The 27176-nt window shown below is 46.6% G+C and overlaps 1 protein-coding gene across 19 annotated transcripts in view; it reads left to right on the top strand.

The window, feature by feature from the left end:
* The window catches only part of atp2b2 (ATPase plasma membrane Ca2+ transporting 2), a 999595-nt gene that overhangs the window by 851001 nt on the left and 121418 nt on the right, over positions 1-27176 (top strand). For all 19 annotated transcript variants that reach the window (XM_038812615.1, XM_038812611.1, XM_038812620.1 and 16 more), the window contains 2 exons: positions 14461-14702; positions 15202-15436. In XM_038812615.1, coding sequence (XP_038668543.1) covers positions 14461-14702; positions 15202-15436 — 477 coding nt within the window. The remainder of the gene's footprint in view (positions 1-14460; positions 14703-15201; positions 15437-27176) is intronic.

The following is a 27176-nucleotide window of genomic DNA, read 5'->3' on the forward strand; positions in this document are numbered from 1 at the left end:
CCAGATAGCATTAATGGAACAAGCTTTGATTAATGTCATTATGCTAATGTTATCAATTGGAGATGATTTATTCAATTCATTTTCATCGTATCTTGTTAATGTGATCCGCTCAGCTTTCTCATCTAAATTGCAGACTTTTAGACTAAATCCGACTAATCACCAACAACTGATTCCTGTGCCCTGTTTTCATAGAATCAGACAATACAGTAGAGGCCCTTTGGCCCATCAAGCCTGCACCGACAAAAACAAATTACTCTAATCTGCACTAAACCCACTCCCCAGCACTTGCCCCATAGCCTTGAATATTATGACATTTCAAGTGCTCATCCAAGTACGTTTTGAAGATCGTGTGGTTTCCCACCTCAACTATCCTCCCAGGCAGTGCATTCCAAATTCTCACCGCCCTGTGGGTAAAAATTTGTTTCCTCAAATCACCTCTGCACCCTCTCCAGTGTAATCACACCCTTCCTATAGTGAGGCGACCAGAACGAAACACGGTACTCCAGCTGTGGCCTAACCAAAGTCTTGTACAGCACCAGTGTAACCTCCCTCCTCTCCACAGCTGACTGATATGCACACTTGATGGAGTCGCGTTACAACATTTCAAAATCGGCGGTTATTTTTGGTCCAATTGGTCAGTAATTGCGATGCGGGGCAACCATCCATGTAGACTAGTTGCAAGCCAGATGTGTCACTTTAGCAATGGTGGTGGAGGAGGTTGGGGTGGGGGGGGGGGGGGGGGGGGGGTGATGGTGGGTGCTTGAATCCACATGACTTTACCCCCCACATCTAATGAGGCATGAGGTCAACAAAACATGTGCTTCTGTCAGTTTCTAGAGCTAGTTTTCCAGGAAAATGTTGCACCAGACTGTCAGCAGAGGGCCATCACTCCCCATCAAGCTTGGCAGACCAGGATGCTCTCCCACTCGAACTGCCTACCATAGACAGAGTGGAAGGATTTCCAGGTTAAGAATCAACCTGTTTGGCCTTGTTATGAGTGCACCTTGCTCGGCCATCAAGCTCTCAAGTGGGAATCAAACGCAGAGCTTCAAGCTCAGAGGCAGGGACGCAACCCACTGTGCCACAAGATCTCTCCTGGATCCCAAATGGGGAAACTGTAAAGGTTTTGCTGGGGACACTGGTGAAGGTGAGTGAGTGCAATGGTGGTTGCAAAAGTATGGTGGTGAATTGAGGACCAAAGGCGAGGCAACTGGCAGCTAGAAAGTACAGTGACTTTGAAGGGTGGTTTTGTGATGCAGTGGGCAGCATCCCTACCTCTGGGCCAGAAACTCTGGGATGAAGTCCCACTTCAGGACTTGATGGTCATGGAAAATGTGTTCATAACATGGCCAAACAGGTTGATTAGCCCTTAACTTAATACATCTGATGGTAAGTGATAAAGAGGGGGAGAGCATCCTGTGCAGCCCTCCTGCAGAAGGCAATGGCAAATGTCCATCTTGGCCAATGGTGGCCAGTGCCCTCTCTGGGTATTGTACCTGAAGGTGGAGCAGGGATTTGGAAGCGGTTTTATTTCAATTAGACCAGATGGAGAGGAAATGGAATTGTGAGAGGGAGGAAATAGAGATGATGAGAAATACAAAGAAATGGTCAAGGTGAGGGTGATGAGTAAAAATGGAATGAACTGAAGAAAACTGATTTATTACTCATTATTTTAAATAGTTATTTTAGATCAGTTCCAGACACTCGGCTCAGTGGTTTCACTGTTGCAGCATGCCTGCTTATATCCCTTTGTATTCGATTGATTACATTGAATTTCTCACCCCATTGACTTTTACAAGCCTCTTGATCGACTGCTGAAAGTTATCTCAAATGAAGGATCAGCTTTGTTTGTTTTCATAGCACTTCACGATCTATTACTGCTAAAGTGCTTCCTCTTTTGACCAAATGGTAGATTTCTTTCTGCTCGGAAGTGCTTCCTGGAATTTTTTTTTAGATCGTACCTTTTTCCTCCTCTGATGCCTGCACAGCATGCCTGCACTGGAGTTACATTTCCACCTTAGAAGCAGCTGGCACCACTCAGACATTAAAGTGCAAGGGTTCCTCAATGGGGACCTTCTCGCAGCCACTGTTGAATTCTCAGGATGGACGTAATGACCACGTTGGGGACCCAGAGGCCTTTGTAGCCCCTGGATGGTCAGGGACATGGCCGACCAGTGGAACTGCCCCTTGACATCCTGGCAGTGCCAACCCGGCAGGTTGGAACTTCCCAGATGCCAGGGGATAGTGCCAGGTTAGCATAACACAGGGGCAGGTCCTGAAGGGGAGGACTGAGAGGGTGTGTTGGGTCTTTAGCCACCTTATAGCGGGGTGTCACTCACTTAGGGGAAGCCTGAAGATAGAAGTTGAGGAGTGCTCTTCGCTGTAGGGTTATTCTGAGACCGAAACACCATTTAAAAACGGCGCCCTGACCTCTGAGGATTCGCCCTTGCCAGCATATTTGCGTCTCACGCATTACATTTTCAGCGCAAATCACCCTGGCTCCAAAAAGAATGACTGAGTGTGGAAAGATTGCAATGGGAATCACGCCGGAACAGCTGGCATCATTCGCACTGATTTTCCCACCCAAAATGAAATCGGTGTTTGGGAGCATTCTGCCTTATGTTTTGAATTACTTAGTTGATGAATGAAATGTCCAGGAAGGACTTTTATTTGTCAGGACTCCTCTTGATTTTTCACCATGCAAGATCTTCTTTCCAAAGACATTCACATAGCTCAAACTCGTTTTCCCGTCTCACTGTCAGATTCACTTCGTTTGAAATTACTTGGCAATATTTTCCGAGTCAATAGAAACTAAAAACTGGTGCAGTGAAAAATTGGCTGTCAGTTCCCTCAAGAGCCTTCTTCACACTTCTCATGTCGACCAATTTCACCCCCGGGGCACTTAGGCAGTTACATATGTTTAAGGCATACTTTCAATTATAATCCTTTAATACTTCGTTCTGAAGGTCACTTGACTTCAAGGAAAAGATTGCGACAATAGCACAAAGCTATTAAAAGTATAATAATCCACCCATTGCCCTCCACGCCCCACACCCCGCTCCCCAAATAAAGGGTGGAGGACAACCTCCTGAGGCTAGAGGGAAAATAAGAAACTCGCTGAAAGATTGGCAGATTGACTATCGCAGCTGGGAGCGACAAAATGTTGGTAAGAGGTATTATAAATCAAAGCAAAATACTGGAGACCTGAAATAAAAGACAGGTGCTTGAAAAACTCAGCAGGTTGGCATCTGCTTTGGATAGAGAAATCAAGTGAAGGTTTCAAGTTCAATATGACTCTTGTTTGGAATGTAGATAAGGGAATGAGATAGTGCCTCCTCCATCTTGAGACAACCTTTTAAAGAACTTTTTAAAGAGTGAAAAGTGGTCACTGCTGCAGACATCATCAGCAGCTGTAGCCATCTCTGGGAATTAACATTATTGAGACAGCAGTTGCCACTTGATCTGCTGCTGAAAGACCACCTCAATTCATCGCTTGGCTGCAGCGGAGGTGGGGCGGTGCGGGGGAGGGTTGTGTACGGGGGTGGGGGGGGAAATTGCATGCCACTCCCAATGGCTTCTGAAAAGTGCCCTCGAGGGGAAGGTCAATCGGCCTATTGTTAGCTGCCGCTGGAGGGCAGGTAGGCTTAGCCCTACCCCCTTGCTGATTGCCCCGAGATGCCAGAACACCACGTCGGCTGGTAATGGGAAATTGCTCAGTTGCCCTCCTCCGAACCCATTGAAAATTCAACACAGGCCGTGTCACCCCGGGATGGAAACATTCAGAGTCCCGAAACCATTCTCACTGTCGGGTCTCATTCACATGCCACGAGCCAGCTGCTTGCACTTCTGGAGTAGCTCAACAATTGGAAGGGGTTAGAAATTTACTTCTTCTGCTGCAGAGCATAGCAGGAAATCAAAATGAGTGGAGTGAAATTGGATGTTGGTGTCAGCGATGTCAGTGAGCTTTCAATTTTCCTCCAGCCTCTACAACAATTGTTTATGTTGATCATGGCTGATCATCCAACTCAATAGCCTGATCTCGTCTTTCCCCCATACCCTTTGATCCCCTTCGCCCAAAGTGCTCTATCTAACTGCTTCTTGAAAACATGCAATGTTTTGGCCTCAACTACTTCCTGTGGTAACAAATTCCACAGGCCGATCACTCTCTGGGTGAAGACATTTCTCCTCATCTCTGTCCTAAATGGTCTACCCTGTATCTTCAGATGGTGACCCCCATCGGGAACATTTTTCCTGCATCTAAATTTCTAATTGGCAAGGCATGTATTCCTTGCTTCACTGAAACCTAAAAATTGCAGCAGGCTCCGATTTACATTCTAGGACCAGGATTTCCAGGGTCCAATCAGATTCCTAGCTGTTTCTGTCGGGTGCATGAGTCACCCATTTCATGGAGAAAATGGCGGTGACCTTGGACTTTGGTGTGAGTCGGTCAGTAACTGTTTCGTTCCCACTCTAATTGTGTTACCACCTAGCGCAGGATTCAACTATTTGGGAACAAAATGTCATAGCGAGTGCGTTTAGCCATGTGTTTCCAGTGCTCGCAGCACCGAGATACACATGGCCATAACAACATGACTCGCTTTGTATAAAGGGCTTCAGCGAGGTACGTGTGGCCGAGGTCACAGATAGCCCTATTTTGTACACTGGGGAGCTCCGCCTACCCGAAAGTACAATGGGAAGGTCCCCAAAGCCCCCCAAAACCCACACAGGGCACACGGGCCCAATCACACACGTGCAAAAAATACGCAAGCTTGGCACCTTGGCAGTGCCAACCTAGCAGTGCCCATGCCAGCTGGCAGTGCCACTTGGGCACCTTGGTAGTGCCAGTCTGACACCCAACTGGCATTCCCAGGGTGCCCATGTGGCACCAGCAGCACCAGGATACCTCCCTACACATAGGGCATGGAGCTAGGGGCCTCCAAATCCCTGGGAGACCCCCATGAGTGCCGTTCCGCCTGAGTGCTGAACAGCATTCGCCCAAGGTTGCTGAAGCAAAGGGGAGGAACTAGCTGTCTCACTCTAATATGCAGATTTTCCAAAAAGTGATCCCATCCACAATGGGCGGTATTGACATTGCAACGTCTTGCGAGCCAGGTAGATCCAGGGAGCAGGGTCTCCCAGCTTCTCTGTGACTGCACTGTGGCGAGCTGATTTTCTGGCACAGCGTGGCCATTAGATCGTGCCTCTTATCTTTGCAGGGGAGGGTGGAAATGGAATGAAGATTAACGCAACCTCCCCCTCCTATCCCCCCCCCCCCTCCTGTGATGACTTCTTTTGGTGACTGTGAAGATCTACTTGTGAAAGAACTGATGTCAGTTTGTTCCATTTTTGTCAGCGTTGAGGATCTACAGGCTGATGTACCATCAATTGGACGCGAGACACGATGAAGATCCAAACTGTGGCTTTAATCAGCTAGTTGTTAGCCCGGTGGTCGACTACAGAGAAAGGCCGACCGCCGGGAACCCTTGGTACTTATACACCGCCTCGGAGGTGGGGTCTACTTGCCTCGCGACCAATTGGTGAGCAGTCACATGACTAGTCCCAGCCAATCAGACGAGAGGCACACGACCAGCCAGAGCCAATGGGAAACCAATGCTCTGCACCAATGGCAGTGCTCCCACTCATACCACCACACAGGCTTTTGCCCAGGTGTTAATATTGATCTAAAATAGCATAGCTGGAATAGTGTAGATTATTGAATTTTTAATGTAAAGGCTGGCTCCCCTGGGAATTGCATCATCCCCTGTATTAATGAATGAAGGGAGTCTCAGTGTGTGCAAACCATCACGTATATCCCAGCAGACGGAAGATCCAGAATACAAAACGACTCAGCTGGTTAGAAATCCTGCTGTGCTTCAAAGTAATCCAACATAATTTGTATGAAAAATAAAGATAATTTCACTACAGTAGATGTGTGATTTTATACTCTCGACACTTTAAAGTGATTTGCAGTTTAAGTGGCAAAATTTGACTGACAGACTGAAATTTGCAGAGACCTGAAGCTTGTAATTTAAATCTCTAATTGGTGAACCTTTTCGGAACGGTGTTGTCTCCTCATGTGTCAGTGCATGGTGAGCATCCTCTGATATTCTTATTAGGAATGTTAATAACGCCTTTTTATACAGATTGTATCGTCTGGTTAGGAGAGGTAGAGCAATGTAAGAAATGAAAGCTGATGTGAAGCATGGTCTCAATCAAAATCAAAGCCCCTTAAAATGTCAAACAAGACTCTGGAAAATTGTGGTAACAAAAGGAAGACAGGATATTTGCTCAAGTCATCAACACTTGAAGCCCCCTGACTGTGCTACAGGTTCCATCTCTCTGTCAGATAGGGACGAAAATGTTCTTTTTAACCAAATATATTCTAAACGCAACAATCTTTTGTGGCATTGCACACAAATGGGGAAGGCGACGAGGAGGTCAAGGGAGAGAGAGATAGGTGGGGTGGCACGGTGGTTAGCACTGCAGCCTTGCAGCACTCAGGACCCGGGTTCGATCCCGGCCCGGGTCACTGTTTGTGTGGAGTTTGAACATCCTCCCTGTGTCTGCGTGGGTCTCACCCACTACAAGAGAGGATTTAACCATCACCCTTGACATTCAATGGTATTACCATCACTGAATCCCCCACAATCAACATTCTCAGGGGCAGGTTTAGCACAGGGCTAAATAGTTGGCTTTTAAAGCAGACCAAAGCAGGCCAGCAGCACGGTTCAGTTCCCGTACCAACCTTCCCGAACAAGCGCCGGAATGTGGCAACTAGGGGCTTTTCACAGTAACTTCATTTGAAGCCAACTTGTGACAATAAGCGATTTTCATTTCATTTCATTTTCGTTTCATTTCCTGGGGGTTACCATTGATCAGAAACTGAACTGGACCAGCCACATTAATACTGTGGCTACCAGGGCAGGCCAAAGGCTAGGAATCCTACCTCCTGACCCGTCCAAAGCCTGTCCACCATCTACAACGCAAAAGCCAGGAGTGTAATGGGGGTCAGCACGGTGGTGCAGTGAGTAGCACTGTTGCCTCACGATGCCGAGGGCCCAGGTTTGATCCCGACTCTGGGTCACTGTCCGTGTGGAGTTTGCACATTCTCCCCGTGTTTGCGTGGGTTTCGCCCCCACAACCCAAAGATATGCAAGGTAGGTGTATTGGCCATGCTAAATTGCTACCATAATTGGAAAAAAAGAATTGGGTTTATTAAAAAAAGGAGTGTAATGGAAAACTCTCCACTTACCTGGATGAGTGCAGCTCCAACTACACTCAAGAAGCTCGTCACCATCCAGGACAAAGCAGGCCGCTCGATTGCTCCCCCTTCCACAAACAACCAAACCCGCCACCATTGACGAACAGTGGAAACCTTGTGTACTATCTACAAGATATACTGCAGTAACTCACCAGGTTTCCTTCAATAGCACCTTCCAAACCCATGACCGCTACCACCTAGAAGGACAAGAGCAGCAGATACCTGGGAACCCTTCAAGTTACTCACCAGCCTGACTTGGAAATATATCGCCGTTCCTTTGCTGTCACTGGGCCAAAATCCTGGAACTCCCTCCCTAACAGCATTGTGGGTGTGCCTACAACTGAAGGACCGCAGCGGTTCAAGAAGGGAACTCACCACCACCTTCTGAACGGCAACTAGGGATAAATACTGGCCTAACCAGCGATGCCCACATCCCGGAAATGAATAAAAAAAAACAAAGATATGCAGGGAGGATAGAATGACCACGCTAAATTGCCCCTTAATTGGAAAAAAAAGAATTGTGCACTCAATATTTATTTTTGAAAAGGGAGAGAGATAGTGGGGGAGAGGGATTTTAGGTAGTTGTTGGGGGTGGGGAGGGGGGAGGGGAAGGATGAGGTGATTATTGTAATGTGATCATTATAAAACAATAATACCGGAGCAAATCCCAATTTTATATGTTGGCAAAAGCTGACCTGAAGTAAATGAGAGGCGAACAGCTGGAGAAATCAGTTGCGGTGGAGCAGATAAATGACGTGAAGTTGGACCGCAGGGAACACAGCTTTGAACCATTCCGAGACACCGGCAATGTAGGACCAGAATGGCGGCTCCCCAGAAGCCCACGCAGCAGATTACGGGATAGGCAGGGGATAGCAGATCAGGAGGAAGGAAGGAACAGGGCGGAAAAGCTGCAGGAGGAACTGAGGAATGAGAGTGGGATTGCAGGTCAGGGCTCGCTGGGGGGAAAAGAAAATGGCTGCTCAGCCCAGGGAGAAGGGAACAAAAGCCAAGCAAAATCAAAATGGGCTGTCGTAAAGCTTCAAAAATGGAGTGGAGGCAGCAGACTTGAAGGGACAGAGACTCAAAATATGTCAGTGAGTAGATATTCAAAGATTAGAGTTAAAACAAATTGATGCTTACTGTAATATCCCGAATTGAACTGATTGGGTGGGAATTTGTCTTCCCTGTCCTCCTTGTGGAGTATGAGTTCTCCCCTCTAGGGGACGGGGTACCTCAATTACCCCAGTAAGGCACCGACCAGAGAGGAACCCGGTAGGGATCTACTGGGTAGTGTACACATTGTTTGTGTAAATAATACTTTGTTTCTTATTTTACTTGGTGTGGACTCTCCATGTCCTTATTATACTCACCTGGCCACTTGCATCAACCAGGAGGGCTGATGGAACGGACATTAACCAAACATTGCTCCACAGAGCCACCACGTGGCCAGAGCATGGGAATGCAGCAGCGGTGGAAAGGGGCAGTGGCATGGACTCTCACGTAACATTGAAATGTCTTATTTGGCCAGCATTACTAGAGACATTACAAGAATGATGTTACATTGGACCTGTCAATGGGATGTGGCAGAGCATATCAAATTTAATAATTATACATAGTCCACCGGAACTCCTGGTCTGAAGGCAGTTAGTTTGTATACTCTTCACATGCCTGCACTCTTCCCCACACCAGGCTGCTTTTGTGCTTGTTCTAACAGCTAGTTATAGTGAATTGTTGCCTAGAGCAAGTCACCTTCCCACACTCTCAGCGGGTAATAGAATATGAAATGAAGAGCCTAAAGATGTAAAGAAATTACAACATAACTTGCAAGAAAGCATGTCATTAAACAGGCATTCAGCAGAGACGACTAGCCACCTGTGTCGAATTTGTGATGGGATTTTTATCACTTTCAAGAAAAGGAGATACTGGCACTTTCCATGTCACTGAATTGTCTCAAAGTCTTTCACATATTGAATTGTATTTGGAATGCTGTGGCCGCATAAGAAATTGCTGAGGTTATTCTACATGCAGAATGTCCTGTGATCAGCCACGGGATAATAATCATGTACCGACGTGTTTTGGTGTTACTCATTAAGGGATGATTGTTTTGCCCAGAATACTTGTACTTTTCTTAAGTGTGCTGGGTCACCTGTTATTTGTCACTTATGGAAACAACATAGATACCATGTGGGGGGGTAGAATCAGTAAGTGTGCGGATAACACAAAGATTGGCCAGGTGCTTAACAGTCAAGTTGAGAATCTTGGGTTATACGAAGATATAGACAGGATGGTCAAATGGGCAGAAAAGCAGCAGATGTAATTTAACTTTGTAAAGTGTGAGGTGATACACTTTGAAAGGAGTAATTTGACAAGGAAGTATTCAATGAATAGCATGATGCTGGGAAGTACCGAGGAACAAAGGGACCTTGGCGTGTTTGTCCATAGATCTCTGAAGACGAGAGGGCAGGTTCTTAGGGTGGTGAAAAAGGCATATATGACACTTGCCTTTATCAATCGAGGCATCGATAATAAAAGGGAGATAATGTTGGAGATGTATCTAATTTTGGTTGAGGTCACAGCTGGAGTGCTGTGTGCAGTTCTGGTCATCACATTATAGGAAAGATGTGATTGCACTGCAGGAGGTGTAGAGGAGATTCACCAGATGTTGCCAGGATGGAACATTTTGGTTATGAAGAGATGTTGAATAGACTTGGGTTGTTTTCGCTGGAGCAGAGAAGACTGAGGGGCAATCTGATCGAGGTGCACAAGATTATGAGGGGCATGGAAGGGTGGGTATGGAGCAGCTGTTTGCCTTAGTTGAAGGGTCAGTCACAAGGGGACATCAGTTCAGGGTGAGGGACAGGAGGTTTAGGGGGGATTTGAGCAATTTCTACACAGTGGGTGGTGACAGTCTGGAATGCACTGCCTGGGAGGGTGAATCATTGATTCCTAGATCTTTCACCGCCGACCTGGCAGTTTCTGTAAAAGGGTATTTGACAGGACCATTTGGAAACTGAATGCCAAGTTATTGACTGAGAATTTATACCTCTGTGTCTGCACTTTCCACTCTTTCATCTGCCTTCCGTAATTCCTGGAGCAATGTGGTCAGATGAACATGTCTGCCGATCCACTTGAAGTCAGATCCGTAGAGGCGGGCTGCCTCACATTCTTTAAAAAGTACCTGGATGAGCATTGGCACGTCATAATGTTCAAGGCTGGCAAATGGGATTAGGTAGTTAGGTCAGGTGTTTTTCACGTGTTGGTTCAGACCCAATGGGCCTTTTCTGCACTCTATTTTTTCTATGATTCTGATTATGAGTTGTACATAAGAAGGGTGCACAAGGACAGCACGGTGGCACAGTGGGTAGCATTGTTGCCTACGGCGCTGAGGATCCGGGTTCGAATCCCGGCCCTGGGTCACTGTCCATGTGGAGTTTGCACATTCTCCCCACGTCTGCGTGGGTTTCGCCCCCACAACCCAAAGCTGTGCAGGTTAGTTGGATTGGCCATGCTAAATTGCCCCTTAGTTGGAAAAAAATAATTGGGTACTCGAAATATATTTTTTTAAAAATAAGAGTGTACATTACCAAAGAAATGATTGGGCAACTACTTCACGTGGATTGGCAGACATGTTCATCTGACCACATTGCTCCAGGAATTACAGAAGGCCGAAGAATGAGTGGAAAGTGCAGCCATACAGGTGTAAATTCTCAGTCAGTAACTTGGCATTCAGCCGCCAATGGTCCTGTCAAATAGGGGCAGCACGGTAGCATTGTGGATAGCTCAATTGCTTCACAGCTCCAGGGTCCCAGGTTCGATTCCGGCTTGGGTCACTGTCTGTGCGGAGTCTGCACGTTTTCCCCGTGTGTGTGTGGGTTTCCTCCGGGTGCTCCGGTTTCCTCCCACAGTCCAAAGATGTGCAGGTTAGGTGGATTGGCCAGGCTAAATTGCCCTCAGGGTCCAAATTGCCCTTAGTGTTAGGTGGGGTTACTGGGTTATGGGGATAGGGTGGAGGTATGGGCTTGGGTAGGGTGCCCTTTCCAAGAGCCGGTGCAGACTCGATGGGCCGAATGGCCTCCTTCTGCACTGTAAATTCTATGAAAATACCCTTTTACAGAAACCTCAAGGTGGGCGGCAAAAGATCTAGGATTCAATGATTCACTTGCAGCATTAGTTTGAGAATACTTTTGGATTCACCATCAGTAAATTAGCAAGACTATTTCAAAATGGTTACAGAAAGACAACAGTTGCTTTATTTGCTTCCTGAATGTGCATTTTCTGGACATGCACATTTATGTGCAAAAAAAAAAGAATTAATGAAGTGCCAGTGGCATTGTATTAGGAATGAGATGTTGCTGTCAGGTTCAGTGCAATTAATTTAATTAAGCTACACAGCAGTACAGATGCTGCTCTAATGTATAATGTATAACAATGCTGAATTTAAAGTTGCTTGTTTAAATTGTCAAGAGGCTAGCATTGAATATTAATACAAAAGCAAAATATGCCGGATGCTGGAAGTATGGAATACACACAGAAAATGCTGGAAATTATTAAGCAGGTCAGACAGCTTCTGTGGAGGGAGAAACTGAGTAACCATTTCTGGTCATGTCTTTTCTGTTAAAATTGGCAAAGGTTAGACATGGATTGGGCTTTAAGTAAGTAAAGAGTGAAAAGGAGTGGTGGGAGAGAATGAAGAGGAAGGTCTGACACAGGGTCGAAACAGGGGAGATTAAAGCATGGCACGGTGGTGCGCAGCACGGTAGCACAGTGGTTAGCATAGTTGCTTCACAGCTCCATGGTCCAAGGTTCGATTCCCGGCTTGGGTCACTGTCTGTGTGGAGTCTGCATGTTCTCCCCGTGTCTGCGTGGGTTTCCTCCCACAGTCCAAAGATGTGCGGGTCAGGTAGATTGGCCATGCTAAATTGCCCTTAGTGTCCAAAAATGTTAAGTGGGGTTACTGGGTTACGGGTGCGGGCTTAGGTGGGGTGCTAATTCCAAGGGCCTGGTGCAGACTCAATGGGCCGAATGGCCTCCTTCTGCACTGTAAATTCTTTAAGACAAAAAAGACAAAGGAGTAGCCTAGAGGAGGTGTAAATGGCAGCAACAGAACCATTATCAGCAGCTGCTGTCTGCTATGCTGAGAGCAGTGAATATGATTCAAAATGTTGAACTCGGTGTTTCGTCTGGAAGTCTGTAAATTGCCTAAAGGAAAGTTGAAGAGCTGTTCCTTGAACTTCATTAGAACCTTGCAGCAGGCCGCGGACAGTGAGATCAGAGTGCAATTGGGATGGAGAATATTAAGTGACCAGAGTTTCGGGGCCATGCATGAATATTAATAGATGTGCAATCCGGCTTAATTTATTCCTAAATAGAATGTGAGCTACAAAAATCATCCCTCCGTGTTTGATAGACAACAATAACAGCTTGCATTCATTCAGTCACTTTAATGCAGCAAAGCATCTCCAGGCACTGAGCAAGGATGGTAGCATTGAACGTTTGACACTTGGCCACAGAAGATTATAGCAGATCATTTGACCTAAAGCTTGGCCAAATAAAGAGGTTTAAGGGGCATCTTAAAGGGGAGTGAGTGTTCAAATTATGACATTTATTTTTAATAAAATGTAGTGTTTAAAAGCGACAGGACAGGGTAAATAGAAGCGGAATATTTCCAGTCGTTAAGGTTGACAAGAGAATGAGTCTGTCAATATAACATTAAACGTAAGGGATTTGGAACACACATCAAGAGGAATATCTTTACACACAGGACAGAATTTTACGCTCTCCCACTATTGAGTTTTCCAAGTTCCCACCACACCGACCACACAGCAATTTTACACTGGAGCAGGCAAAGCCTCAGACGGGAAGCCTGCCCTTGCCCCAATTGAGGCCCTCAAGTGGTCAGTTATCGGCTACTTAAGAGCATTTCCGACCCAGCCTCAATTTTTAGGCTGGCAGGAATATTGAACTTCCATGGAGGAAGCCTGAAATACAATGGCCTGAAATTTTCAGGTGGCGAGCGCTAGACCATCACCATCCGGAGAGTCGGCGGGAACCACATTCCCACCAACCCAAACCGGCCCACTGCCATTTCATTGCATCCACACTTCGAAGGAGGTCCTGCCTTGGAGAGCTGTCCGTCTATCAGATTTGCCGGAAGTTCCCAGCCCCTCCGTGCACAGCACGGCAATGGCTGGAAGAGGCACTGCAGTGCTATGCCTGGGACTAAGTGCAGGGAGCCGGTGTAAGATAAGTGGCAGGGGTCCTGGGAAGGGAAAGGTAGGGAATGCTTTGGGAGGGGCTGTGGGGAGAGTTGGGGGAGGGGGGTGTCAGCATTTAATTGGGGTATAGGCCAATGCGGATGTGGTAGGGTAAGGTGGGAGGTTCGGAGTTGTCTGGTTCATGAGGGGCGGGAGCTCCCAGCCAGAAGGGAGCTTCCAATGGATTTGCCGCCACCCAACCTCCTTCCCGCCCGAGATTGAGCTCAGTGACCATTTTTTAGATTTCTACCTCAGCTAACCATTACCCAGCAACCTAGAAATTGAGGCTGGGTGTGAAAATGGCCATTTAGTGGCCATTAATCAGCTCCTTAAGGACCATAATGGGGCATAGAAGGGCTTCCCACCTGAGACCCTGCCCACCCCCATGAAATCATGTCCAGTTTGGGGAGGGTATAATCCCAGAGTGTCTCCCGTCCATGCAATTTTACACTCCTTCCCTCACCCACCTCAACACACATTGTGGGGAAGAGTAAAGTTTAGGCCAACAAAGTTACATTTCGGGTGGAAAGATGGGTGGGCAACTCCATCAGAATCCCTCTTGAGAGCATTAAAAGAACAGGACTGGTCCTCATCATTGATGTTGTTTGCTTGCCAGAAGGATACATACTTGAAACACATCTGAGCTAAATCTTGTGTTCTCCTGATTTTAACATGTGCACACCTTGGGTTTCTGAATAGCAATCCAGGACAGGGACCCTGGTTAAATGTTCACGCTAATCTATCTAATTGAGGCGCCATTCATCTCAGCCTTTCCTGAAATCAGTTCAGTTAGCATAGGGCAGGATCTGCGTCAGGCCATAAACATAGCTGCACTGTGTGGATCAGTTAGTCACTGAACAAACTTAATGACTTATTGAAGGAACCAGATTATACTCCTCTCTCCTGTCATTTTGCAGTTAACTTGTAGAACTTTCTCTCTTGCAGCCTCCAGAGAAGGAAGTTGGTCTCCCCCGTCAGGTTGGTAACAAGACTGAGTGTGGGCTGCTGGGACTTGTCTTGGATTTGAAGCGGGATTACCAAACTGTTCGAGAACAAACACCAGAAGAGAAACTTTACAAAGTCTACACTTTCAACTCCGAGAGGAAGTCCATGAGTACGGTTATCAAAATGCAAGATGGAAGCTTTCGGATGTACAGCAAAGGAGCCTCAGAAATTGTCTTAAAAAAGTAATTACATTAAAATAATATAAAATGCACACACTTTTAAATGAAAATATGTTTATTATGATCTTTTGGGTGCAATAGTTGTAATAAATCAGGCTGCGTTTACACTCCAGCTCTCTGAGCTGTTTTGCAGTTGGAGTGGAAATGCGGTCGGTTCTATTAATGTGCTATAAAGGCGGCCTTAAGTCTGCGAAGGAAAATGCATAATCGGTTGCTGTCACAAGGTTTTCGAGCTGGACTGCTTCCTTCCATCATGTGAGCATGTGATAAGAGCCTGCCAGAGAGGCACTGGGGTGATCTACTGAGGTTTTACTTGAGATGCATTGTCAGGGGCAACAGAGTGAAGTCCAGCATTGCAATTTGACTGTGCTCTTCCTGAGCATGGTGTGCTCTAGTCTCCAGCGGTGCTAACCATTTCCTTTAAATGGACACATTTAGAATTTGGGTATTTTCATATGGCTACACTTGGTAAACATTCGCGACACTTTTTTTTCTGTCATAGATGCTCAAACGTCTTGAACGCTGCTGGAGAAGCAAGGGTCTTCAGGCCTCGCGACCGTGATGAGATGGCAAAGAAGGTCATCGAACCCATGGCTTGCGATGGATTGAGGACCATTTGTATTGCCTTCCGTGACTTCCCAGGTAGTCCAGAGCCTGAATGGGACAATGAAAATGTCATTTTAATGGACCTGACCTGTATTGCTGTAGTTGGCATTGAGGACCCAGTGAGACCAGAGGTAAGCAATACAAATTCTAACCTGCAGTCTGTTTTCTGGGATGGGCGAACAGATAGATTGAGGGTTTTAATGACAGAAGCATGCAGATTAAATCACCAATAAATGAAAGATATGGTCCATTAAAACACTGGTAGAAAGTTGACGTTTTTGTGTCCTGACATCCTATGATTCTAGTGATTTAGCAACTGCCAACAGAAAATAGCATGAAATGAGAAAGCTGGAAATGGGAAATGAATTCCAAAAATGCTGGAAATACGCAACAGGCCAGGCTGTGGAAAGAGAAGCCGAGTTAATGTTTCAGGTTGTTGACCATTTGCCAGAACGCAAAATGAATTATTTCCACAGTACCAAGCAGTGGGTTCTGAAATATCATTTGAATTATCTGTATCTTTCCACCAGGTTTAGACGTGAGCACAGTAAGCTCTGGACACTCTCCTGTGAGAGTCAAATGAAGGACTGTATTTCAACTTGTACATAGTTCGAAACACCAGGGAACCACATAGTTTGATTTTTTTAGCTCAAGTGTTTGGTAAATTTGACCCATTTCAGTTTGAAGTTCCAGGCTTCTGAGAGTGTTCCATAAAACTTTATTTCTCGTGACAGTCTTGCTCTTGAATGAAAACAATAGATGCCCAGGAATATGTTGGAAATATTCAGCAGGTGTGATAGCATCCGTGGGGAGAAACTGAGTTTATATTTCCAGTCAACGGTCTAGAAGGCTATTGCGATAACTTTGGCTCACCAGCTAGGTATGAAACCATCGAATCCATAGAATCCCTACAGTGCAGAAGGCCATTCAGCCCAGCGAATCTGCACTGACCCTCTGAAAGAGCACCCTACCCAGGCCCACTCTCCCACCCTAAAACTCCACCTAACCTATGGGCCTATTTTATCATAGCCAATCCACCTAATTTGCACATATGTGGACTGTGGGAGGAAACCGGAACACCCGGAGGAAACCCACACAGGGAGAAAGTGCAGACTCCACACAGACAGTCAACGAAGGCCGGAATTGAACCCAGGTCCCTGGCACTGTGAGGCAGCGGTGCTAACCACTATGACACCCTGTGACAAGAGAAAACAACTATTTTTCCACAACCTTATTTACAACATACTATCTTACAGAGTCTTGCAACTTTGTGGCTGCCAGTTAATGTCCGAATTGATCTGGGGCAAAAGCCTGCGCTTGAACACCCACCCTGGTCCTCTGATTGGGTTTTCTAGGTCATGTGACCCTATCGGCCAATCGCTCCTTAAAGGGGCTAGACACCACGGGTGGGATTCTCCGACCCCCCGCCCGGGTCGGAGAATCGCCAGGGGGGGGCGGAGTGAATCCCGGCGATTCTCCGACCTGCGATGGGCCGAGCGGCTGCCCGTTCTTTTCCAGTCCCGCTGGCGTAAATGAGACTAGGTCCCTTACCAGTGGGAACTGGCGGCGGGGGCAGCCTCTGGGGTCCTGGGGGGAACACGGGGCGATCTGGCCCCGGGGAGTGCCCCCACGGTGGTCTGGCCCGCAATCGGGCCCACCGATCCGCGGGCGGGCCTGTGCCGTGGAGGCACTCTTTTCCTACGCGCCGGCCGTGTGGTCCTCCGCAATGGCCGGCGCGAAGGTGAACCCCCCTCTACGCATGTGCGGAGATGACGTCAGCAGCCGCTGGTAAGCATGGCTGATGTCTAACTTCATACAGGATTGACCTCTGGCCAGCTTTGCATACAAATCTTCTGGCCGGTATTCTCTGCTCCCGATAAAAATCGGGATGGCCGTCGTGAAATCGGCCGAGCTTCACGACGGCCTCGGGGCCCGCTCCCCGCACCTAATTCACCCCCACCCGGGGTGCTAGGCGCGGGCCCCCGTCGTTCCCGGCCGCGACCTCGTCACGCCGGAAATGACGCAGAAACAGCGCTTTTCTGATGTCATCCGCGCATGTGCGGATGACATCAGCGCGCAGACGACACAAACCCACGTATGCGCGGTGCCGTCTTTCTCCTCCGCCGCCCGGCAAGACGTGGCGGCTTGATCTTGCTGGTCGGCGGAGGGGAAAGAGTGCGTCCGTTTTGGACGCTGGCCCGACGATCGGTGGGCACCGATCGCGGGCCTGTCCCCTCCCGAGCACAGTCGCGGTGCTCCCGTCCAAATTGGGGCATCTGGGGGCCCGATTTGGACGGGAGCACCCAAACGGGGCATCTGGCGCCCGTTTCACGACGGCAGCGACCAGGTGTGGCTTTCTCTGGTTTTATCACAGGGACTATAGGGGTTGCCCATTCTGAAAACTGGACTGGCTGGATGATTCCCTGCAATTCTGTTTCCACCTTTTTGAACAAGAAATGTGGCATGTGTCTGGCCCTGGAAAACCGTGAGGCTGCCTCTGGGTCCACGTGATCTTCCCCTGCAGGCCCTTAATTTTCCCTGGTTCATCTCAAAATAATTCTTCATAATATTAGGTTAGATAGAGAGGAATAGAAAAGAGCAGATTAAGCACTTGCTTTTTTTTACACATGTTAACTCGCCATTATTAAATAGCTATCAAAAAGAATGGACTAAATTTAGTTCCTAATACCTGCTCTGTTTCTAATCTTTTCATAGTTATTTAATAAGCCAATTATGTTGGAATATTCTCTTATTAATTTACCATCAAACATATTTCCTGAGGCTGGAAGGTGATTTGAAATTAAAAGAAATTAAAAGAAGATGAGAATAAAACATATGACCTGCTGTCACTTCAGATGTCACTGTCACTATCTAATTATTTGTTAGTTTCAGAGTCGTTGCCATCCATTTAACAAGTGACGGTATTTTCATTGGGGGAAATAAATATTACCATGGCAACCTGCACCCAGCAACTGAGGAGGAGTTATTATTTTATATTGCTGAGAAAAGATATTTGATCGAAGCTTTTCTCCTTGCACGTCTCAGTAGGTTCCATCCTGCACAAAAATTCACCTTTGAAATGGAACAGTCAAATTACCTCATTTCCTCAATGTACCAGTTGAGAAATCTGCCAGGAGCTTCTCTACTATCGTCTGCTACAAGCCTACCTTCACTGGTCTGTCCACACGTTGGGATTCTTATAGTTCCATGCACTCTATGACCTTATCAGCTAACTCGTAAGTAGGGCCTGAGCCATTTGCTTACCGTGCAAGCTTGATGCTGAAATAGGGTGCTTCAAAGGCATCCTGCAGGATAATGGCTACCCTGGTCAGATCACTTTGTGTTGAATATCGTGCAAACTCATGAATGGGCCTAAGGTCATTACTTTTGGCTCTGAAAAGTGTCCAGTCGACCACAGATTACCCTGTAAAGGAAGGTTATCTCAAAAAGGTGCAACAGGTAAAACTAGCTGTTTCACGCTGCTCCGATGCAGTAGCAATATGAGTGGTATTCGACACTAACAGGATGCTGCCGTCAAGCCAAAAAGACTTTTACCTATCACACGGATGAGCATTGTGATATATGACTTTCAGTGCGAGTAAGTTGCTCGGTGACGTAAGCTGAATGTCTCAAAGGCCGGTGAATCGTATCAAAGAATATGTCCCTTCCACTGTTTGCAACATGCAAGGTACAGACCATATCCAATCAGCCTCCGCTTGCAAAACACAGTGCCCAACATTCCGTGATTGGACAACATTTGTTAAATAATTCCCAGTATGCTAAACAACCAATTAAAAATTGTTAGTCAGGCGTAACGTGCGCATTTGCAAGTACTGGGAGCTACATATATTAATAGACAGGACCCGTTCTTTGCAGATAGAAATAACATGCACACAAATTGCACCTGTTTCAATTAAACAAAATAGGTGATAGCTGTTCATTCGTTTATTCCATAGTACAATGCCTTGACCAACCAGACTCAAGCAGCTTGGTTTGAATTTTAAACAGTGCTTGGCAGTTAATTGTCAGTCATCATCAACTGGTGCATTCTCCATGACAAAGCCTCCACTTACCAACTGATCAGCAACTTCTTATCATACTGTGAAAAGTTAAAGTTTCCCCTGACTTTGGAATTCTTACGATCTGTCCTGGTGAGTGCAAGATAAAAAACTTTGACAAAGTGGCCGGGATGCTCCCCTACCCGGGGGGGGGGTCCTGACGTAGCGGAGTGGGGCCAACCACTCCGGCGTCGGGCCCCCCAAAGGTGCGGAATTCTCCGCACCTTTAGGGACTAGGCCCGCGCCGGAGTGGTTGGCGCCACGCCAACTGGTGCCAAAACCAGCGCCAACAGCCTTTGACGCCCGTTGCCCGTCGTCGGGGCTGGCCGAAAGGCCTTTGCCGGTTCACACATGCGCAGGTGCGTCAGCAGCCGCTGACGTCACCACCGGCGCATGCGCGGCAGGGGGGTTCTCTTCCGCCTCCGCCATGGTGGAGGCCGTGGCGGCGGCAGAAGAAAAAGAGTGCCGCCACGGCACTGGCCCGCCCGCTGATCGGTGGGTGCCGATCGTGGGCCAGGCCACCGTGGGGACACCCCCCGGGGTCCGATCGGCCCGCGCCCCCCCCCCCCCCCCCCCCCCCCCCCCCCCCGGGGGCCCGCTTGCACCAATCCCGCCGACGTGGGTTTAAACCACCTCTGGTGGCGGCGGGATTGGCCTCTCAGCGGCGGGACTTGGGCCCATCGCGGGCCGGAGAATCGCCACGGGGGGGCACACCGATCGACACGGCGCGATTCCCGCCCCCGCCAATTCCCGGGTGGCAGAGAATTCCGGCCACAGCGGGGGCAGGATTTACGGCGGCCCCGGGTGATTCTCCGACCCTGCGGGGGGGGGGGGGGGGGGGGGGGGGGGGCGGAGAATTTCGCCCAATGTCTTTTTTCAGCAATGCACAAGGTCGATACCATCAAACGACTACCAGTTACTCTGTTGCCAAAGCAGCTTTCAGCAGAAAACATTTATCTCAAAAGGGGCAGTCAATTCATGAAGTACCAGAAGAGGAAACTTGCAACTTGATCCCACAAATATGTATTTTGTTTCCCTCTTTCCAAAGAAGGAACTTTCTGGCCCAAATATTAGTGTTGAACATAGAATTATGAATCCAAGAATAATTATTACCTCAGGCTATAGGGGCAGCATGGTAGCACAGTGGTTAGCACGGTTGCTTCACAGTGCAAGGGTCCAGGTTCGATTCCCGGCTTGGGTCACTGTCTGTGTGGAGTCTGCACATCCTCCCCGTGTCTCCGTGGGTTGCCGGTTTCCTCCCACGGTCCAAAGATGTGCAGGTTAGGTGGCTTGGCCATGCTAAATTGCCCTTAGTGTCCAAAAAGACTAGACTGTGTTATGGCGATAGGGTGGAGATTTGGGGCTTAAATGGGGCACTCTTTCCAAAGGGCCGGTGCAGACTTGATGGGCTGAATGGCCTCCTTCTGCTCTGTAAATTCTATGTTCTTTCTAATGTGGACGAGGCAGAATTAATTGATAGAACCACAATTCGGAAAGATATACTCTGCAATTTCACAACCCTGTGATTAATTCTAATTAATTTAATATCATCGGTAAGAGAGGATGACACTTTAAAAAATTTTGCTGGCCCTTCAGACAGATGAATTATTGCAAACAAAAAAAATTCTTCCGGGAGATTGTTATTTAAATTGCCCAATTTTGAAACTCCTTGCAGTTCAGCTGATTGATTTCAAATTAAGGCCATCTTTCATTTTCCCCAAATAGAGGTTAAGCAAATATCCATTTTAACTAATGGGTGGTTTGGGGGAAAGTTGCCATAACTATTCGAGAAAGATAGAAACTTATCTTGAGAATTTGGAGGGCAAAAACATCATCCATGTACATCAATTAATTCTAGAATTTCAGGAGGTTTATGTTTAGTTAATCCAAAGATGTGCGGGTTAGGTGGATTGGCCATGCTAAATTGCCCGTAGTGTAAGGTTAATGGGGGGGATTGTTGGGTTATACGGGTTACGTGGGTTTGAGTAGGGTGATCATTGCTCGGCACAACATCGAGGGCCGAAGGGCCTGTTCTGTGCTGTACTGTTCTAAGCTTCTAAACTGTTAATCCATTGGCTGCAAAATGCTTTTTCAAGCAATAATATGAAAGCAAGTAAGCTCTTACTTTTTTGTGAGCTATGATTACATTTACGAGCGCACATTCATTGAAAACTGTTGTAATCTGTCACATTGTCTATCAGTTATTAATTCTAAAATATATGCATAATTGTATTCCTAAGGATATAAAAAAATATTTACTTGCAAGGAAAGAAGCTTTACTTCAGTTAAAGCCACTCAGCTATTATATTTGTTAACCTGGAATGCATAGTTTCCAGATGAATGCAATTATCCAGGTAAGGCGTGCTTGGGCCCATCCACTTGAAATATGTGAAGCAACATGGGACCAATAGCAGTGATCATTAAAATGTGTCCAAGGAAGGTGGCACAGTTTGTTCATGAGTTACCCACAATGCTGCATTCCCAATGACAAGTGCTTCAGAAGTAGGTCCTTCCTCTCAGCTGATGAATGAGGTTGAGCGAGCAGGAACAGGAGAAACCTAAAAAGAAGTTACCCAAATCAGATTTTTTTTAAAAATAATCTCTTTCGACAGGATTATAGGATTCCACATATGTGCAATGTCGCCTGCATATTCTGTTGCCGAGAAAATAATCAATTGCCTTAGCAGGTGGGGTAATCATTGCCAGGATACAAATATCTATGAACTGGATAATGTGCAACAAAGTTAGACATGTTAATTCCAGGTAATATTGAAACAAACATAAACTTCACTTATTAGAGCATGCATATTACAAAGAGAGAAGCAGGAATCTGGGATAGTGCCATTGAAGTCTGAGTTGTTGATGGATCGCTGTGCCTATTTGGAACCCTGGATATACATTATCCCTCTCAGTTCCCAAATAACAGAGGTCAAGTCTGTGCTTTTTGGCAAAGTCCACTTGTACTTTATTTGTCAGCTGTGCCACTGGTAAACTTATTTTCAATACAAAATTTAGAAAGTTTCCAACTAGCCCTGCAGCAAGCTAGTCAGATTGATTGTCTTTAGCGAATACAATAGTTGAGTTTTCATTCAATTACACATGAAATGAAAATGAAAATCGCTTATTGTCACGAGTAGGCTTCAATGAAGTTACTGTGAAAAGCCCATAGTCGCCACATTCCGGCGCCTTTTCGGGGAGGCTGGTACGGGAAGTAAGTAATCGTAGTAATTCTTCAAATCATAACACACAGGATAAAATAACTAAGTAATTTTAACAAAAGAAAGATGGTGATTAGCAAATGCAAGCAGCAAAGGAAATAGGTTTCAGAAATATAGATGGGGTGATCCCGGGATGAGTTTTTCCATCCCGGTAAGTGACTCTTCAGGAGATTATTACCTTAAGGTCGAGCCTTCTTTTTACTTCTGATTGGCTTTAACTAATTTAGAATTTACTCAATTCGGCCAAAATGTCTGTCCATCAATTTAAGGCCTATATGTATTTAAATGTATTGGTGCAAATTTCCCATTCCATCGCTTGCCAATTTTCCAAATTATCCACACCTGCATCTAACATTAATTAGAAAAACACAGTTTTTGTTAAGACATTATCACCCTAGACTGGCTGTTACCATAGAAATGGGACTACTCGTTCTTAGGACAGCAGCCCCAATTCTTACAATACAGTAGGACCTTTTAGCTAGTTGACATCACTGAACCTGCAGCCTCAAGCAACTTGCAGAAAGAAAGAAATTAAAGTGTGTGATCTGGATTAACCCTGAGTGGATTCCCAGCTCTTGTTGCACTTAAGTAATGCTTAATATGATTATAGTTAATTATTCTTAAAGTGTTCTCATTTAACCCTTTTACCTCTATCATCTTCCCTTATTCTCATGGTTATAGCTGACTAGAAAAGTCAATTTCTATCAGTTGGCTTCAACTAAAACAGGTTTGGAAACTTTTCCTCTGCATGATGGCTGTTAAGCATCCTCAATGTATTATGTTTCAGCAGTCTGAATATATTTCCCTAGAGGTGTGAATCTATAGGACAGAAATGCCTATAATTTAGCACTAACTGAGTATTTTTTTAAATATTCATTCCTGGATTTGAGCATCGCTGGCTAGGCCAGCATTTATTGCCCATTCCTAATTGCCTTTGAGAGTGTGGTCATGATCCCCCGCTGCAGTTCCTGTGCTGTAAGTATGCCCACAGTGCAGTTAGGGAGGGAATGCCAGAATTCTAACGCTGTGACAGCAAAGAGAAGGCGATATATTTCCAAGTTGGGACTTAGAGGGGAACTTGCAGGTGACGGTGTTCTCACGCACCGTTGCATTTGGTAGAGGCCGAGGGTTTGAAAAGTGCTGTTTTAGGTGGTCTGGCGAGTTGCTGCAGTGCATCTTATAGATGGTACACACGGCTGCCACTGTGTGTCAGTGGAGGATGGAGTGAATATGTAAGGTGGTGAATGGCATGCTGATCAAGATGGCCGCTTTCTTCTGGATGGTGTTGAACTTCTTGAGCATTGTTGGAGCTAATAATAATCTTTATTATTGTCACAGATAGGTTTACATTTACACTGCAATGAAGTTACTGTGAAAAGCCCCTAGTCGCCACATTCCGGCGCCTGTTCGGATACACGGAGGGATAATTCAGAAAGTCCAAATTACCAACATCACGTCTTTCCGGACTTGTGGGAGGAAACTGGAGCACCCGGAGGAAACCCACGCAGACACAGGGAGAACGTGCAGACTCCGCACAGACAGTGACCCAAGCCGGGAATCGAACCTGGGACCCTGGCGTTGTGAAGCAACAGTGCTACCCACTGTGCTAACGTACTGCCCCAAACCAAACAAGTAGACATTGCTCTACGACGCACCTGACACCATAAGGCTTGTAGTGGTGGAAAGGCTTTGGGGAGTCAGGAGATAAGTTACTCATCCCAGAATTCCCAGCCTTTGACCTGCTTTTGTAGCCACAGTATTTATAAGGCTGATCCAGCACTTACATTGGACAGTGGGTTGTTACACTTCCAGCAAGTCTCATTTTCATGGAATAATTATTCAAACTGCATCAAGTTTCATGATACAAGCCTGTACTCTTAACACTTCACCTCTATAAAATGGATGCATGGCTGGTCCACAGGCCTTACCAGCTTTGGTTGTCTACCAGAAGCTCGAATGGCGTTTAGCATTTTAATGTTACCTTTGGCTATTTTGACTGAAACTTCTCTTTTGCATCCAAGACTGTCCTATAATTTTCATAATTTGCAAATAAAACATGCTGAGAATGAAAATCCCTTTGGATATTTCCATCGGGCTGGATAATTTAGATGAGGAAGACAGCTTCATAAAGGGCATTGCATGCAGATGTGGTCATTTCAGGAGGAATCAGCACACAGAAAATAGGAGCAGGAGGAGGCCATTCGGCCCTTCGAGCTTGCACAACCATTCATTACGATCATGACTTTTTTTTATTATAAATTTAGAGTACCCAATTAATCTTTTCCAATTAAGGGGCAATTTAACTTGGCCAATCCACCTACCCTGCACTTCTATGGGTTGTGGGGGCGAAACCCACGCAGACATGGGGAGAATGTGCAAACTCCACACGGACAATAACCCAGAGCCAGGATCGAACCTGGGACCTCGGCGCTGTGAGGCAGCAGGGCTATCCCACTGAGCCACCATGCTGCCCCATGATCATGACTGATCATCCAACTCAATAGCCTGATCTTGTCTTCCCCAATATCCTTGGATCCCCTTCTATATCTAACTGTTTCGTGAAAACACAATGGGCTGGATTCTTTGCTGTGGGGATTCTCCGTTGCGCCACAGCCCAGGGATTTCCCGAAGGCGTGGGGCTGCCCATAATGGGAAACCCCATTGGCTGGCTGGCGAGATGGACAATCCCAGGGACGCGCCGTACCAGATTTCTAGTGCGGCGGGACAGAGAATCCCGCCCAGTGGTTTAGCCTCAGCTGCTTTCTGTAGTAGCAGATTCCACAGGCCGACCATTCTCTCGGTGAAAACAATTCTCCTCATTTCAATCTAAATAGTCTACCCCATATCCTCAGACTGTGATTTTCATGAGCTCCCCCCTCAATTTTCTGAATCCCAGCGAACACAATTCTAACAGATTCAATCTCTCGTCAAACGTCAGTCCTACCACTCTAGGAATCAGTCTGGCAAACCTTCTCTGCACTCCCTCTCTAGCAAGTATTTGTCAATACTTCCAGACCTAGGTTTGTGGACCTTAACAATCAAAACTCAGAAATACTCCTGTCTCAACAGTGAGGCTATGAGAGAGGAATGCTGTGTGCTCCTGATTGATCGACTGACCACATCTCAGGTAGCTCTTCCCATTGCTGTGAACATCATCATTGCCTTAAGCTTCTGAGGTACAAAATCCTTCCAGAACACCAAAATGGACCTGTACTAAGATTGACACCATGCTTGCCAGGAGAAATACCTTCAGATGTTTCTCAGTGAAAAATAAGAGGCAGCAAAGAGCACATAGCTTATTTTTATTTCGTAGGCTTCCCAGGATACCGGGGCTTTGGAGGTTCTAACCATTCTGCCCTCCTAGAGTGTTGAAATGCAGGAAACATGCTGGTTCAGAGCACAACATTGAATATTTCCATGGTTTAGTCCAAGCTATTCATGTACCTCCCCCAAATGGATGCCCTACAACCTTTGAGCAATAAGTGTCGAGAAATGGGGAAGAAGTTATCTATGTGCTTTTACTGTCTGCCTTGGAAACGAAGGCGCTCATTTATAATGGTTCTTGGCCCTTGTTCCCCTCCTTTGTAGTAACATATGCACAGATGGAAGACTTATTCTACCCTTCCTGCTGATCCCAGAGATTTTTGTTAGATTTTTGAGATAGTTGATGTGCTCACTCACTCGTGTCTCTCTCTGTGCAGCTTGTCCTGGGGCTTTGACAGGAGGGAGAGCTTCCCATTTAGTCAGTGGGAGTCTCCTTTGCTTCGCATCCTGTGTGAGGACTTGGAAAGCTGTGACCCCCAAAATGTGAGAGTTTTCCCCACATTTTCCAATAAATGCATAATGGGTCAAAACCCCAGAGATACAAAACCCTCTTCAGTGTTGGTTCAGGCAAAATGTAACCCATCTCTACATAAGCAGCAGCCGCTGAAATGCTGTGGCCATCCTGGATCACCTGCAACAATGCACAACTGGGATCCCGATTCTGATGTGTTGCTGGGGTGAGTTGCTGAAATTGGTGCCAGCCCAGCTCACTATGAGGGTTACCACTTTCTTTACGCAAGACGCCAAGTGCTTACATGCCAGAGACATGTCTGAACTTAAGGTCTGGGCGGATATCTGTATTTTCTACACTTTTGTACACAGAACCTCTGGAAGCTTTGTGTTGTTGTTGACTCCAGAGGCAGTTTATCAGTCTGAAGCTCAGCGTTGCCCTGGCCTCCAAGAGTCCTCTGAGTGTGAGTGGCCTCTGTTACAGCCTCCATCAGCTACTCGGGAGTGTCTGAACTGGTGGAAGGTACAGAGGAATGATGTGATGGTGCATCTGCTGAGGTTCCCTCCTCCTCCTCAGTGGGGGATGGTTATCAGTCACTGCAGCTGGCTGTACCTAGCTTTCCCAGGTAGAAGGGAGTCATCCCATGACTATAACTATGGAGTTCTATGTGGCCAGTGATGGACACATGATCATTCTGCCACATGTTCACCAGGATCTCCCTTGTGTTGATCCATTACACCAGTAACTCTCTTGGGGCTCCAATCCCATCTCACCATCAAGAGTGGACCAGCCCACCTCCAGAGTCTATTCTTTCATCAGC

This window comes from Scyliorhinus canicula, chromosome 11 (genome assembly GCF_902713615.1).
Source record: "Scyliorhinus canicula chromosome 11, sScyCan1.1, whole genome shotgun sequence".
Classification (NCBI taxonomy): Eukaryota; Metazoa; Chordata; class Chondrichthyes; order Carcharhiniformes; family Scyliorhinidae; genus Scyliorhinus; species Scyliorhinus canicula.